This window comes from Anguilla rostrata, chromosome 7 (assembly GCF_018555375.3).
Source record: "Anguilla rostrata isolate EN2019 chromosome 7, ASM1855537v3, whole genome shotgun sequence".
In the NCBI taxonomy this organism is placed as follows: domain Eukaryota; kingdom Metazoa; phylum Chordata; class Actinopteri; order Anguilliformes; family Anguillidae; genus Anguilla; species Anguilla rostrata.
The window spans coordinates 22948865-22964956 of NC_057939.1; the positions used below are offsets into that span (position 1 = coordinate 22948865).

General features: G+C 43.2%; 1 protein-coding gene across 3 annotated transcripts; it reads left to right on the forward strand.

The window, feature by feature from the left end:
• Window positions 1-3756: 3756 nt before the first annotated feature.
• On the forward strand, window positions 3757-15350 carry LOC135259417 (trichohyalin-like). 3 transcript variants are annotated; one of them, XM_064343820.1, is made up of 6 exons: window positions 3757-4057; window positions 5974-6117; window positions 6852-7625; window positions 8180-11820; window positions 12394-13273; window positions 13903-15350. In XM_064343820.1, the coding sequence occupies exons 2-6, from the start codon at window positions 6024-6026 to the stop codon at window positions 14949-14951; spliced, it is 6438 nt and encodes a 2145-aa protein (XP_064199890.1). In that variant the 5' UTR covers window positions 3757-4057; window positions 5974-6023; the 3' UTR covers window positions 14952-15350. The 3 variants fall into 3 exon arrangements, with proteins under 3 accessions (XP_064199890.1, XP_064199888.1, XP_064199889.1); XM_064343818.1 differs by having other exon boundaries at window positions 8180-13273; XM_064343819.1 differs by having other exon boundaries at window positions 6019-6117; window positions 8180-13273.
• Window positions 15351-16092: the final 742 nt, after the last annotated feature.

The following is a 16092-nucleotide window of genomic DNA, read 5'->3' on the forward strand; positions in this document are numbered from 1 at the left end:
TCATTTATATCGTGATCGGTTTGCATGCCTCCATTGATTATTTGTGGATTTTTGAAACTTTTTGCCCATACCTGGGACATGTCCACGATGTAGAATATTAGATCAGTTTAACAGATTGAGTGAATTCACCGGGCTGCCACACCTTAACCATGAAGTTTATGCATTAGACAATTACAGGGCAATTTACATAAGAAGTGTTGCCTTAAAGATTGAATTAATTTTACTGAATGCTGGCCTTGCAACTCCAAGGTTGAAGGTTCGATTCCCGGGTGGGGCAGTGCTGCAAAACCCTTGAGCAAGGTACTAAACCAGAAATGCTTCAGTAACAGCTGCATAAATTGGTTATATGTAAAAGATTATAAAATCTGTCAAAGTCACTGACTGTGAGAAAAGATCAAAAGCTCAGAAGCTTCCAGAATACAGCGGTGAACCCTTTAAATTACATTTAAGCAGACGCTTTTAATCAGAGCAACTTACTCAAATTACACAGAGCTGGATATTTTACAGAAGCAATTCAGGTTAAGTAACTTAAGGCAAGCTCAAAAGTATAACAGCAGCAACTTAACTGAGAACCAAACCCACACTTTCGGAGGTACAAACTCACTTCTCTAGCAATTTTATTTCGCTTTTATTTAACCTGAGTAGTCGCACTTTTTCAAGTGAGCCCTGGAGCCTTCATGTCTTCGATCTCCAGGAGGAAACCATTTTAGGAAACTATCATGCTACGGTGCCACCTGAGCCAATATCCAGCCTTAGTATGCACAAAATGCCTTCTATTCTCCTCTTTACAGATACTACGCATTTTGAATTGTAGAAGTACACTTAATGAATCTGTTAACAGATTGACTTTTCAAATCGACACCCAAACTGAAAAAAAACTGAATAAATAAATAAATAAGTTAAAATGTCTTGAATTTCTCAAGTACATGCTGCTTGTCATCTATGGCACCACAAAAACCACTGAAATGTATCCAGCAGTGCAGTCGTGCAATAATTTATCATTGGTTTTTTTTTTTTTTTGGACAAACCTGCGCTCTTGGTGGGGAAAGGGTGAGTCATGGACATTGAGCTAATAGCTAATGTTCATGAAAACATTGAGTCCTTTGAGTTGAGCACTAACTGGCTGACAGACTGCCGTGTCCATGGGCCTTTATCCACATTGCCAAGCTGAACTATACGAGTCCATCTGGATCCATAAACGTCCCATAATATCCACTCAGACGACGACATCATCTTTTTTTCTGTTGGTTTCCTCGCTCTCCTCAATAAGTTAACCTGTTTTATTTCATCGGACGTTTTGGGGGGTGTCTTGACGGGTGTAGTTAAAGCAACATAAAATGATGTCTTTATACTTTTCTGGTGAGCAATCTGAAGAACTGAAAAACAGGAGTGACTGTTTGGTATGATGGATTGGGAACCGGGGCTGTATATTTGCAGATGTAAGATTTATTCAAAGCTGCGGTGAAGAGAGGGGGAGAGAGAGACAGAAAGTGATAGAGAAAAGGTGAAAGAGAGAGAGAGAGAGAGAGAGAGACAGGGGGAGAGAGAGAGAGAGACGGGGGGGGGGGATAGGAGTAGAGAAATGACCAGCATGGATCAATATTCACATACTGTTTGTCTGGGTCAAGAAAACTTGACAGACCATGTTGTCAGAGAGAGGATTACAGAGAGATCTTGGCAGTTACCGTAGGTGTTGAACCTTGCCAGCTCTGTACTGAGGTGAAACATAGATATTTGAGTCAGACTGTTTACCAGCTCCTTCTTATGGACAAAACTGGAGTAACAGGCACTATGCCACACAAGCGCTTTCTCTTCTGCACCACCAGGGGGAGTCAGACTCAAAAAACGTATTTCTTAAATTAGTGTCCCCCATGTATTTACCAGAAAACGTGTACTGATGCAATGAACACACACACACACACACACACACACCACCCACATGCATGCATGCCCACACACACAGATTTTCAGTAAGGGAGAGCTTGCGCAAATAAAAATAATTGCAGCAGAGATATGGTACGTATCTCATCCTGTGGAGTGCCCATGTCAGTTTGTGGCATGTGTTTGGATTGTATGAATAAGCATTACTGTAAGTGCATGAGTCCTCAGTATTTCAAACAGGAAGCCGGTAGAGAAAACATGGGCTTACGAGAATTTGGAGGAGACAGATAAGACACTACCACACCAAATACAGTGTACGCACATTTCACTGCACAACTGTGACCTGTGGAGCCTTGATGAGGGGAATAAATGCAAAATGTCTTATCAAAGACATGTTTTTCTAGAGTTCATAGAGGAAGAGTGCTGGCCTGGGGAGAGATAGAGAGACAGAGAAATATAACGCGGAAAACAATGGTGTCAGAAGTGTGTCCGTGCCGGGGGGGGGGGGGGTAGAAATTGTGAGAATTTGAGGTGTGAATGTATGTGGGGGTGTATGTGTGTGTGTCAAAAGGGGTGGCCTGTGAAACCACATGCTGGCAATGCTCATGCTCATCAGACTCTGAATATTAAAAATAGGTTAATACACATCCAGGCCCAATGTTAGACATCTCGGCAGGCCATACCAGAATGCCATGCTGTCTTGTAGCTTGGTTTAATTCTTGCCTGATCGGGTGTCTCCACATAGAGGCTCACAGACATTCTCATAATGGCCAAAGCTGTCCCTCCCAAAAAGATATCAGTAACACTTTACAATAAGGTCACATGAATTGGCATTAACTAATGCAGTTATTAAGTGAATGAATGATGCACAAATACATGAATTAAGCATCCAGTTAGTAGTTTACAACTACATGAACTAATCCATTGGTTACATGATTATTTATACATTATCAAAACACAGGATAAACTTATAATTAGCAAATACGTGCTGTGTTTTGATTTTTGAATGTCAATCTTGGCACATCCTTGGGACAATTTTGGGACAAACACTTTGATATCTTCTTTCATTCATTTCACTGTAACCTGTCCATGTCTGCAATATTTGTTTTTATTTTTTATTTTATGAGGTAGTTGAACCTGATCTTCAGATTAGGCATGAATATTTGTTGTAACTTCAATTTCTTTAAGGGGGTCGATTTTGACTGCACCTGTCAATTTTGAGATATTATGATATTTAGCTTCTACAACGACTGTTCTTTCATAAAATATCTCAAACAATGATCAGAAACAACTTTAAATTAATTAATTTAAATATTTTATATCAGTAACGTCATATATACCAAGCAAATAATTAGCAGTAATGTAAAAATATACATCTTGTATGATCAAATGTAAAAATTATAAATGATACATGAAATATTTTTTAAAAATTGCTGCCCCTCACATGAACCTGTTATTCTATTTCCTTGATGGTTACATGGCTAAAATAACCATCACTCAGTTGAGGGTCAGTACTAGCTGATTCAGAAATACTTTTAAAATTGTTAGGACATTGCCAGAGTGTTGCTAATGTTTCACAAAGTAAAACAGGGAGGATTTTTCAAGCTCAAACAGAGTGCATTGACCACAGCATTTTCTGTTTCCTGTCTGACAGACTGTTTCTTTCTCTCTCTCTCTCTTTCTCTATCATCTCTCTCTGTCTTCTCTCTCTCTCTCTCTCTGTCTTCTCTCTCTCTCTCTCTCTGTCTTATCTCTCTCTCTCTCTCTCTCTCTCTCTGTTGCACAAATGTACCGTGTAACTTCCTGCGTTACAGTGTGCGATGACAAAGAAAAACCACAGGTGTGTCACGTGACAAGGCGCCACCATCTAGTTCCGCATGTCGCCGTGCATGGCGCTATACGGAACTGCAGCGTTTCGGTCCGCCGCGCATCAGAGCTCCATTCAAACCTGCAGCCAAAGGGGAAGCACACTCTGCATGCAGCCGGTGGGGAAAGACGACCATTAAAAGAGAAAGCTGCATTGTGGGAACATAAGGAAGGGAGGAGTGGAGAGAAGCGGACACACCCTGCTTTTCTCGGTCACGCCACTCGGTCCGCCGTTCATCCACTGTTTAGAAGCTGCTGGAACCGGGCTGGGGGCGGGCAGGAGCACGTCACTCCGCAGCTGGTAACCCGGGTGAGTTGGAATCATCGCAATTGCGTCGCGTGCACTGCCTCCCTGTAGGCCCGCAGTTAAATTCCAGGCGCTGGGTCACCACAGCCACGCATTAGCATGTGCCCTAAAATGCTAAAGTAAATGGTGCTTTTTCAAAAATAGATAACAGAAATGTCCTTGCTAACTCAATTGAGACTCAGCAGGTCAGTCGCATATATATATTTTTTTAAATATCATAATTAGAATGAAACAAGAGTGTTATCATTATTAATACTCGGTGAAAAACATGTTCACTTTCAATGAGATGTGGGGGGGGGGGGGTCTTTCACAATGGTAGTAGTGGAAGTGGAAAAAGGCTCTTCTCTGGTGAGAGCGAAAGTGAAAGACCGTTCACCCATTCTGTGTTTTTGCCATTTCATCGACCCCTGAGTCGTGCTCTAAGACATGGGAGCTAAAAACTTGTGTATTAAAAACAAGCTAATAACAGCAACAGTTAAAAAAAAGTAATAGACTTCAAGGAAAATTGCACTGCAAGGGCAGAATGACACATGTCTGCTGGGTGAAGTTTTTGTTGCATCTCTTGATCTATATGAATAATTATAATCTATATTCATTATATCAATATTCATAAAGAGGGACTGCAAGTTGAATGATACAGTCTGCTCAATTTGTTCGGATGGTTTCAGTTGCTCTGTAGCAAGAAGGCATGTGTTTTTGAATATGCTACAATATTTCAAAGATTTCATATTGAAGGCAGACAATATAAGTATCTATGGAATCAAACATCCTCAGATCTCAACTTTCAGAACCTTCAAATGTAAAGAACACTACAAAAAATTACATGAAAACATGTGTGTGTGTGATTTAAAACTCAATTTAAAGTGTAATTACACCAGAGATCCCCCTTTTTAGCAGTAAACATGTTTGTTTGCCTACTTTATAATGAAACATTTTAATTCATGCTGGTATTTTAACATTTCTGAAATAATATAATTTGGCAGAAAAAAATGGTAGAAAATATCTGGGTGCTGCCCTCTAATGTTTGAAAAATGCTTTCTGCATTCATCTCTGGCCCTGCCCCAATCGTGATATCAGAGTACCTCTTTGGAAATACTACTGTATCAAGTAGATGTCAATCAAGACATCCAGCTGGAAAATTGATGCCAAACCACAAATTTGTCTGTTTATCTTTAAATACAACAGTACACTGCCGGCACCTTATTGGTTAGATTTAGCTAGGTTTCGGCCCAGCATTTTTTTCCAACTGGAGAAACATGGCGGCCTGTTCCATACAACAGTCCACTAAATGTTTCTGAAAGCATATGAGGTGAGAAATAGGTCATTTCTGAATCTTGATTCATATTTGATCTGAAACGCCTCATTTAACAGTTTGATCTGAGTTTCATGAGCCTGGCGCAGCTACGCTGTACAAATTAATCTGCACATAGAATACTTTATACAAATGAGATGGACTCACCCACTTTACCCACCCCAGAATGCATTTTTCAAAATGGTGTAGTAAGGGGAGCCAGGCTGAAACAGAGAACGCAATGACTCCGTAAGAATGCTTTCTTTGCACAGCTTATTCATCTCACCTGTCAATCCACACGTGATCCACATGTTCCAGTGTAAGTCGTTCAGCTGTTGATCCTGAGATGATTTGAACCGCCCCAGAATCTGTCTATGAATCAACCCACCAGTGAGGTCAGCTGGTGTCCAATGACGTTGGTAATGGAGGTCAGTATAGCAGTGATTATTGGTGGAGAAATTAAAGTTTCTTGATGTGGGTAATTCGATGAGCACAAAACAGTGATCTATTGTAGTTAGAAAAGTGGTCGCGTCATGACTCAGCGTCGATTAGCCTCGCAGCCGTGACGCATGTCGAAAAACTGTCTGGGGGGAACAAAGTCAAACGTGTTTTTTATTTCATGGTGTAGGAGTGTTGAAGCCTCCGTAGCTTAATGTGGAAAATTCTACGACAGCTGCGATGTTCAGCAGGAAAAAGGCTCGAGATGGAGAGCGAGAAAAAGAGACGGAGCGAGGGAACAAAACGAGTGTGCCATCGCCAGCGCCACTTCGTGGTGAGTTTCCAGATTTGGCTGTTTTTGTGCCTCCTGGCCATTTTTTGGGGAATAATTATATATTTTTTTGGATTCTGTTATCCTACATCAGTAGATATCAGTTCAGTCTGCTATACAACGGTGGGCTGGAATTGTACAATGTGACAATGTGGTATAAAGTGAAGTTCAAAAACAAATAGAGGGCACAAGGGCCCACACAAATACATGCACACACATTAATTTTTTAATACAATAGAAACATACATCCACACTCATAAATACACATACAGTACATATGCAGGTAGTGAACACTTGAAGCATGTAAAGACACTTAATAGGGTGTTGGGCCCCCATGTGTGGCAAGCTGAAGATATAAGTGAAATTTCAGACAGTGATGTTATCACCCAAGGATGCAAATAGAAACAAGCAAACTGAAACCACACGGCCTGTGTCATACCATATTTATCTGTGATTGGTGGAAAAAAAGCATTTTGAGAAAAGGTGCCAAAGTCTGCTCCCAAAATTGCAGTACGTGGAACTTGAATTTGTCTGAAAGTCAATTCAAGTTCACAGTTGAATTTTCCTTGTTTGGGATGAGACAGACAAAGGATAAAAATAGGGAAGTTCTTTTGAAAGTGTTCTATGGACGTAAATTACTTGGCACTAAACCTGGTGCATAAGCACCATTACAGATTTTTATATGTGACCAGGCATGAGAATGGGAATCAGCTGCCCCTTCCCCCCATCTCCTGCAGGTGGCGTGAGACCAGCATCAGGGAGAGAGGAGACGCAGACACCTCCTCCTGAAGCTCAATGTCCATCAGAGATCAGACTGGTGCTGCTGGGGAGGAAGGGGGCGGGGAAAAGTTCTGCGGGAAATACCATCCTGGGTATCAAGGAGGGGGGGTTCACCTGCGGCAGCCCAACGGAGGTGTGCATGGAGAGGCGGGCCGATGTGGCTGGAAGACGCGTAGTCATCGTTGACACCCCCGGGTGGGAGTGGTATTACCCTCTCAACGGCACGCCCGATTGGGTGAAATGGGAGACGGTGCGGAGCGTGACCCTTTCCCCCCCTGGACCCCACGCCCTGCTGTTGGTGGTTCGAGCCTGCGCTTCGATGGATGGAATGTACCTGAAGGCGATCCAGGAGCACATGGAGCTCCTCGGGGAGGGGGTCTGGAAGCACACCCTGGTGCTCTTCACCCAGGACGACAATCCGGATGACTCCACCATAGAAGGCAGGATCCGTAAGGGCGGGGCGGACTTCCAGCTCCTGGTGGAGAAATGCGGGAACAGGTGGCACGTCCTCAACAGCAAGGCCAGGGGACGCGACACCACCCAGGTGGTGGAGCTGCTGCGGAAGGTGGAGCAAATGGTGGCTGCAAATGGTGGCGCTCCTCTGGAGATGGAGCAGGTCCATCAGCGCCTGGAGCAGGAGGACAGGGGGTGGCGCCCTCGAGAGGAGAGGCGGAACCAGAGGCTACTAGAAGTGAGGAAGCTGGGAGAATCCTTGCAAGAGATATTTGCTGGTGAGGTCATTCTTCTGGGTCACTGTGATTGGTTTTCATTCAGCACTTCTGATTGAATGAGCGAATTTACACTGGGTATTCAAGCACAGACATATAATCAGGCTAAAAAAATATAACTTCAATCTGATTGCGTTAATTCTTTTTATAAGATGTCCAGACAACCATAAAGAAAGAGAAACTTGATTTTTAAACTTTCTGTGCATTAAAAAAAACTTCCTGATATCTGGGTGTAATTTATCTTTTTCTAACTTCCACCAACCCTGTTCTGATCTACTAACGGAACAATAAGAAAAATATTTTGTTCTTCACCTCAATCAAATCCCCCTTAGTCACCTTCTGTTAAGCCTAAAGAAATGAAGTAACCTTCCTCATAACTTTTACATTTCATTACAGGGACCAATTTAGTTATTCTTCTTTGTACTTTCTCAAAAGCTTCCATATGTGTCCCGCAATATGGTTCATATAATACCTTGGGAGGCTTGAGGAGTGCATTTGCATGGGTCCAGGGATGCTGAATTCACTCAGCTGGCCGGGTTATTTTTTGTTTCTGACAGGCGATGGGTCTCATGTTACCTGGAGAGAGGCGGTAGAGGAACGCTGGCCCCCAGGGCGTGGCCGCCGCCTCCCGGACTTGCGGGTGGTGCTGCTGGGCGAGCGGGAGACCGGAAAGACCTTGGCGGGAAACGCCATCTTGGGCGGAGTTTCATTCCAGGCCGGGAGGGTTACAGAGGAGTGCCTCAGCGCACAGGGTGAGGTGGCGGGACGTTGGGTCACCGTAGTGGACACACCCGGCTGGGAGAGCACGAGGACCCCCGAGAGGGTCCGGCACGAGATCCGGAGGAGCGTGACTCTGTGCCCGCCCGGACCCCACGCCCTCCTACTGGTCGTAGGCGTGGACTCCGACATCACCGTGCCGGCAGCGACGGAGCACCTGGGGCTTCTGGGTGAGGAGGCCTGGAGGTACGCCCTGGTCCTGTTTACGGGCAAGGACAAACTGAGGCGGGGCGTCACCATCGAGCAGCACGTCCAGAGTTCGGGGAAAGCCAGCCAGCTCGTGAAGAGGTGCGAGGGCAGGTACCATGTCATCAGCGGCATGGAGCCAGGTAACACCGCGCAGGTGACCAGGCTTCTGGAAAAGGTGGAAGATCTGGTGGCGGGAAATGGCGGTCAGCCATTTACGCCTCTGACGCAGGAGATAAGAGAACTGGTGAGAAAGAAGGACGAGAGATGTAAGGATGTGACGGAAATGAAAAGGAAAAGCAGGTGGAGTTTTGAGAGGAAACCCAAGGAAAGGGACAAAATGGAGGGAAAGCCAGAGATGGGGAGAGAGGAAGAGGAGGAGAGAAGGCAGACAGAGATGAGGAAGCTTCTAGACAAAGGATTAAAGATGGAGATACAGGAAGCGAAAGAGAAAAACGACAGAATCGTGGCAATTCTTGACCAGGAGTACAAGCTAAGAGAGGGGTATATCAAGGTTGAAAATGAGCTAAAAATAGAAGAGAAAGAGATGGAGATCAAAGCACTGAAAGAGAAAAATGAAGAGATAGAGATGAAAAGATTGACTGTTGAAAGAGAGATAAGTCAAGAGAGACAGAAGTGGGAGGAGGAAAGGGAAAATATGCACCAGAACAGTACAAAAGAAAGAGAGGAGCTAGAAAAAAAGATTGAGGAGGAAAAGTTTGCTAATGGAAAGCTAATGGAAAGAACAGCAGCAACAGAAAAAGAAATGGAAAAGTTCAGAGGATTGAGTCAGAGACTTGCTAACACTGAAGAAGAATTGAGAAAAATAATTCAGAATACAAATACAGAAATAGTGAATAAAAATACAGAAATAGTGGAGCTGAATAAACTGAACCAAGAGAAAACAAAAGAGTTGCAGAAAAGAGAAGCAGAAATCAAAGAAAAGATTCAGAAGCATGACCTTGAAACAGAAGAACTAAAACACAGGAATGCAACGAAAGAGAGAGAATTCTGCAACTTGCAGCAAATGTATAAGGAAAAAGAGAGGGAAGTGGAGGAATTACAACACAGACTTCAGGAGAGAGAGCAACACACTGAGGTTCTGAAGCAGGACTTTGAAAAGAAGCAGCAACAGAGAGAAGAGGTGTGGAGAGTGGAAAATGAGAAGATGAAGAATCAGGTGAAGGAGACAACAGAGATGTATGAGAAGAAAAGAAAAGGGAGAGAGCAAGAGATTGGAGAGCTGAGGAAAAATTATGAGGAGAAAATGAGAGAAATTAACACAAAAAATGAGGGAAAACTAAGAGAGCAAGAAAAAGAGATCCGAAATATAGAAGGGGTGCTCAGGGAAAAAGACAAGAAGATGGAAGACATAAAACAGCATTATGAAGAGGAATTGAGGAAGACACAGTTGGAGATAAAACTGAAGAATGAGGAGAAAGAGAGTGAGGAAGAGAGAAGCAGACAGATTTTGACAGAAAGAGAAGCTCAGCTTGAGCTGAATGATCAAAGAATTTCAGAGCTGATGGATCAAGCACAGGAAAATGAAAAAAGAGCAAAAGTGACAGAAAAGAGACTGAAGGATGAACTGAGGAAGAAAGCGGAGGAGCTGGAGGAGAAAATGAAGGAGAAGGAGAAGGAGGTAGAGGAAATGAGAGCGAAGTATGAACACAGTGAAAGCCAAAGAGCAAAGCTAGAGGTCATGATTGAGCAGCTAAAGACTGAGTCAGCAGAACTGGTGGAAAGAATTCACATAACTGTGAAAGAGAGGGATGAGATTAAAGAGCAGCATGGAAAGAAAGAGCTACAGATGGAGGAAGATGTGATGGGAGTGGTCAGAGGAAAAGACAAGGAGTTAAAAGACATGAAGATGCAAATGAATGAATTACAGAGGAAATATGATGAGAAAGAGAGAGAAATTGACAAAATGAGACACATTGTTGAAGAAAAGGAGGAGAAAATATCAGCTTCTCTGCAGAAATATGAGGAGGAACAAAAACAGAGAGAAGAGGAATGGAAAGAGAAATATGAAAAGATGCAGGAGGAGATGGAGGAGGTAAAACAGATGGATGAAGAGAAAAGGAAAGTAAGAGAGACAGAGATAGACTCAGTTCTGGAGGAGAAAGAAACAATGATTAATGAACTAAAACAAAAGAATGAAGAGAGCGAGAGAAACTTGGTTTGCCTTGAAGAAAGTTATGAGAACTTTCGTCTGGAGAGAGATGGAAAGATTGAGGAGATGAAAAAGAGGTGTGAGGACTACAGGAAAGAAAAAGAGGAGCAGAGAAAGAGGGCTGAGACGACAGAAATGGAGATGGAGCGTAGAAATGACATGCAGGAGAGATATATCGAAGAAATGAAAGAAAGAAATGAGAAGAAAGACAAAGAGATGGAAATCATAAAGCAGCATTATGAAGAGGAACTGAGTAAGATACAGTTGGAGATGAAACTGAAGGATGAGGAGAAAGAGAGGGAGGCAGAGAGAAGCAGACAGATTTTGACAGAAAGAGAAGCTCAGCTTGAGCTGAATGATCAAAGGATTTCAGAGCTGATGGATCAAGCACAGGAAAATGAAAAAAGAGCAAAAGTGACAGAAAAGAGACTGAAGGATGAACTGAGGAAGAAAGCGGAGGAGCTGGAAGAGAAAATGAAGGAGAAGGAGAAGGAGGTAGAGGAAATGAGAGAGAGGTATGAGCACAGTGAAAGCCAAAGGGCAAAGCTAGAGGTCATGATTGAGCAGCTAAAGACTGAGTCAGCAGAACTGGTGGAAAGAATTCACATAACTGTGAAAGAGAGGGATGAGATTAAAGAGCAGCATGGAAAGAAAGAGCTACAGACGGACGAAGATGTGATGGGAGTGGTCAGAGAAAAAGACAAGGAGTTAAAAGACATGAAGATGGAAATGAATGAATTACAGAAGAAAAATGATGAGAAAGGGAGGGAAATCGACAAACTGAGACATATTATCGAGGAAAAGAAGAAGGAAATCACGGCTTCTCTGCAGAAATATGAGGAAGACCAAAAACAGAGGGAAGAGGAATGGAAAGAGAAATATGAAAAGATGCAGGAGGAGATGGAGGAGGTAAAACAGCTGGATGAGCAAAAAAGGAGGGTGAGAGAGGAGATGGACTCGGTCCTGGAGGGGAAAGAAAAATTGATTAATGAACTAAAACAAAAGAATGAAGAGAGTGAGAGAAATTTGGTTTGCCTTAGAGAGGAGTATGAGACACTGAAGGTAAACCAGATTTATGAGGAGAAACTGAAGGTGATGGAGACAGATATGGAGGTAAAAGAAAGACATCTTAATGAACTAAAACAGAAGTATGATGGTAGTGAGAAGCACTTGGCTTCCATTACAGAGGAGTACGATGACGCTCAGGAGCAAATAGAGAAGCTAGAGGGACTGATCTCTCTAAGAGAGGCTGAGCTGAGAGAGACCAAAGAGAGGTGTGAGGAATACAAGAAGGAACTAGAAGAGCTGCAAGGGGCCATTTCTCAGAAAGAGCGGGAAGTTGACCAGAACTACCTGAATTACCTGGAGGAGTTGAAGAACAAGGAAGGAGTAATAACACGGATAGATGGAGTGGACAATGAGAGGGCGGGAAGAAACAAACAACTTCTGGAGGAAACAGCAAGACAGAGGGATGCAGAGATTAAGCAAATTCCCAAGCCAAAGGAAAAAGAATTTGTAGAGAAGGAATTACACTATAAAGGAGAATTAAAAATCAAAGAGGAAGAGCTGATGGTGATGGTTTCAGAGAGAGAGGCTGTGATTCAGGAATTAAAAAGGACCTGTGAAAAGAAAGAGAGGGAGATTAAGGAGATGGTAAAAACCCATGAAATGGAGCTAAACCAGAAAGAGTCTGAATTTTACCACAAGCTCAAAGTGACTGAGGATCAGCTCAAAGAGCTACAACTGAGGTACATGGGGAAAGAACCGAAAATGGCAGACATGGAAAAAATGCACAACAATGCAAAAAAAGGAGCGGAGGAATTCTGCACGATGTATCCGGAGGTCGGGGTGGACATCAGGGAAAGAGAAGAAGACAATAAAGAGGACATCACTCTGAATTATGTGAAAGAGGACGAAATCTCACAAATTCGGACAGACATGAATAAAGTTGTCCAGCATAAGAACAAACACAGCATAACAACCATACATGAAGAAGAAGAGAACAAAGTCAAAGCCAGTCAAGGCAACACTACAGTATTACATATAAAAGCAGGTGATACAGAGGAGGGGGTAGCAGGGGTTGTAAAAGAGAAGCAGGAGATAAGAGAAGATGATTCTGATCCCAGTGAGAGGGAAGGACAGGGTGAAGTCATCAAACAGAAGAACGAAGAGCAGGAGAAAGAGGTTGACAAGCCCAAATGGAAGAAAGAGAGACACAGAGCAAAGGAAGGGTCGAAAGGGAAGAATCTCAACCATTGCGGAGACAATGAGAGAGTCAATGACCTCTTGCCGACCGAGGAGATGAGAGAGAGGAGGATTTCCAAAAGAGAGAGAAAGGACGCTCAGAAGGAGAGGAGGACACAGAATGCTGTGACTGGGCAGAGAGCTGGTTGTAAGGAAAGAAGCTTCCAGAAACAGGCGAAGGAGATAAGAGGGAGTGGGGAACTGAGAAAGGAGACAGAGCTTAATGTGCCAAAACCATTTCAAAGGCTGAGCCCTAATAAACCAGCTGGCGGTAAGTCCCTCTCATTCACCACTCATAAGGTGCTTTAGTATTTCAGGTCTTAATAAATAGTGCTAATAATACCGTAACGTCTTTTTATCGTAACGTACATTTATCACTGTAGTATCCATTACAGTTATGATTTCTTACCACTTTTTAAAATTCTGTGGAACACAAAAAAGAAGCTATGAATTTGCTCTAAAAGGCTTATCATAGTTGGTCAGTAGGAAACCCCAGGGAAATATTACACTTTTTCTCCAATAACATCTTAGGTTTAATTGTATTTTTATTGTAGTTGTCACCCTTTCAATATAGGAAATCTCCTGTACCATATCTAACTGTGAAGTGGTGCAGTGAGAGGAAAGAAAAACACATCCCATATACACAGATTGCTCGTGATCACATCACTATTGACTATTTTCAGTTATCAGTGTATAATTGTTCCACAATTATTTATCCATGTAGTGTCATACCTGCCGCAATATGCAGCCATTTTCTAAAACAACCCCCTGACAATTCTTTAAATGTTTTCAAGAATGCAATAATCAATTAATTTTGATGGAATATTGTCATATGCAGAGAACTTTTTTTAATTATATCAAATACACAACCTCACAATATGCCTTCTCTTGTGATTTCAGTGATGGCTGAAGGTAGCCCTGAACAGCCTCCCAGTACAGTTTCCCCAACATTCCCACTGTCTCCAGGGTCTCCCAGTCAGGTTTATACAGCATTCCCATCATTCCCAGAGTATCCCGGTCTGTCTGAGCTGAGGCTGGTTCTGCTGGGAGAGAGCTGGGCCTCTAACAGCTCGGCCGGAAACAGCATCCTGGGAGAAATGGAGGCCGTGGCAGAGGAGGGCGCGGTGAGGCGGGGCCAGGCGGCGGGGAGGCGGGTCTCTCTCGTGGAAGTGACAGGGTCGAGGTGGCACCTCGGGGGCGAGGCCGCGGGCGACGCCCTGCGCGAAGCGGCCCAGTGCTCGCCGGGCCCCCACGCCTTCCTCCTGGTCATCCCGGCGTACCTCTCCTTCACGGCCAGCTACGGCCGGGCGGTGAGGCGTCACATGGCCGCGCTCGGCGAGCGGGCGTGGCGGCACACGCTGGTGCTGTTCACCTGGGCGGAGGCTCTGGGGGAGAGCGTCGAGCAGCACGTTCTGAGGAGCGAGGGCCTCCGCAGGCTGGTGCACAGGTGCGGGAACAGGTACCACACCCTGCACAGCTGGAGGAACGCCGGTCAGGTCTCCCTGCTGCTGGAGAAGGTGGAGGAGATGGTGGCGGAAAACCGGGGCGGGTTCTACTGCTGGGGGGCGTCAGAGGAAGAGGAGGTTAAGGATGAGGAGGAGGTGGAGCTAGAGGAGGAGGAGGAGGAGGAGGAGGAGGAGGCAGAAGGAAGAGTTGAGCTAGAGAAGCTCACAGAAGCAGACAGGACAGCTGGAGAAAGGAAGGAATGGAGTGAGACAAAATGGCAAGAAAAGAAAAGCAATGGTGAGGAGGAAACAAGAGAGACAAATGAGTATAGGATTGTGGAGAGACTCGATGAATTTTCTGATTCAAGCATTGAAAGAGTACAGGAAATGGAGCTAGAGGAAAAGATGAGGGACCAAGAGGAGGACCAAGTGTTGTTCTGCATTCCACCCACAGAGCCACAGACACCAGTGCAGAACCATAGACCATCCTGCTCTTTACTTTGATCTGTAATAGACACATGCAATAAGTTAAAGGGAGCTCAGCTCAAGTTAATTTGAGTTTCAGAATTATTCATCAATAGAATGAAAATCTATTTCTGGTCTTATTGGTTCATTGGTTCCTTTTGATACAGTTCTCCATGATACTATGCTCAGCACATTTTAAAGCTCTTTAACGTGTTCCATGAACTACTAGTTAGTTTTTTCTGTGTGCCTTTCTTATTGTTGCCAAAGAATAGTTTGTTATAACCAATGATTATTTATTGTAAATATGAAATATTTTTATTTTGTAAATATGAAAAAAATAATTTTGTGAAGGCTTTATTGAGAGATTCTATTCACAGATATGTTGTTGCCCTTTGAATGTGATCATTGTGAAATAAAAAGCTAACAATTACCATCTCATTGAAGTTGTCTATTTTCACTTTACCTAAAATATCTACACTTTCCTGGTAAACATTTAACAAAGGAAATACTATGACGTAGTAACTATGTAGTGGGGCTTGCACTGTTGTTGTACCCTGAGAGAAGATCATTAACATTAATTTCCTTGGTAAATGTAGTCCTGTTGTATGCAGTATATTGCTCTTATATAAACAATGAATTACATCAAATGAATTGAATGTTTCCCCGGATAATAATGTCTTCCAAATGAATAAGAATGAGGAGCAGGAGTTGAATATAAGGCTCATGATGTTGTGCAGTGATTATTGGTCAAGAACAGCAGTCATAATCGGACAGTGCATACAGAGGCTGTTAGATTTGATCTGCAAGCAACAAGATTAGAGTCCATTTTTTTTTTTCAAATGTATTTTTTTTTATTTGTAAGACGTCCTATTATACATTGTCAGTCATATATTTCACTATTTAAATTTTGCTGAAACAAGTATATAACTAAAACACACATTATGGGAGGATACATTGTTCAAAATATAATTTTTCTGATGTCCAGGGAGATAAAGTATTAATATAATAATTTGACCCAATTTTATGACACTAATGGTGAAGTTAGCGGACTTTGACTCTTTTGCAGCCTCCTACTGTTTTTTTTACTATCCGCAAGAGGGAGCACTGTTTCTCATCTAAACTGTCCCTCATACCCACCACTAGAGGGAGTGTGTAGTTACGGTCTATGAGCTAGTGTAGC

Excerpts from the sequence above, each read along its gene's own strand:
- LOC135259417 (XM_064343818.1), top strand. The coding sequence starts at position 6,024 with ATGTTCAGCAGGAAAAAGGCTCGAGATGGAGAGCGAGAAAAAGAGACG. Across the intron at positions 7,626-8,179 it reads CTTGCAAGAGATATTTGCTG|GCGATGGGTCTCATGTTACC; the intron begins GTGAGGTCATTC and ends TGTTTCTGACAG. Across the intron at positions 13,274-13,902 it reads CCCTAATAAACCAGCTGGCG|TGATGGCTGAAGGTAGCCCT; the intron begins GTAAGTCCCTCT and ends TTGTGATTTCAG.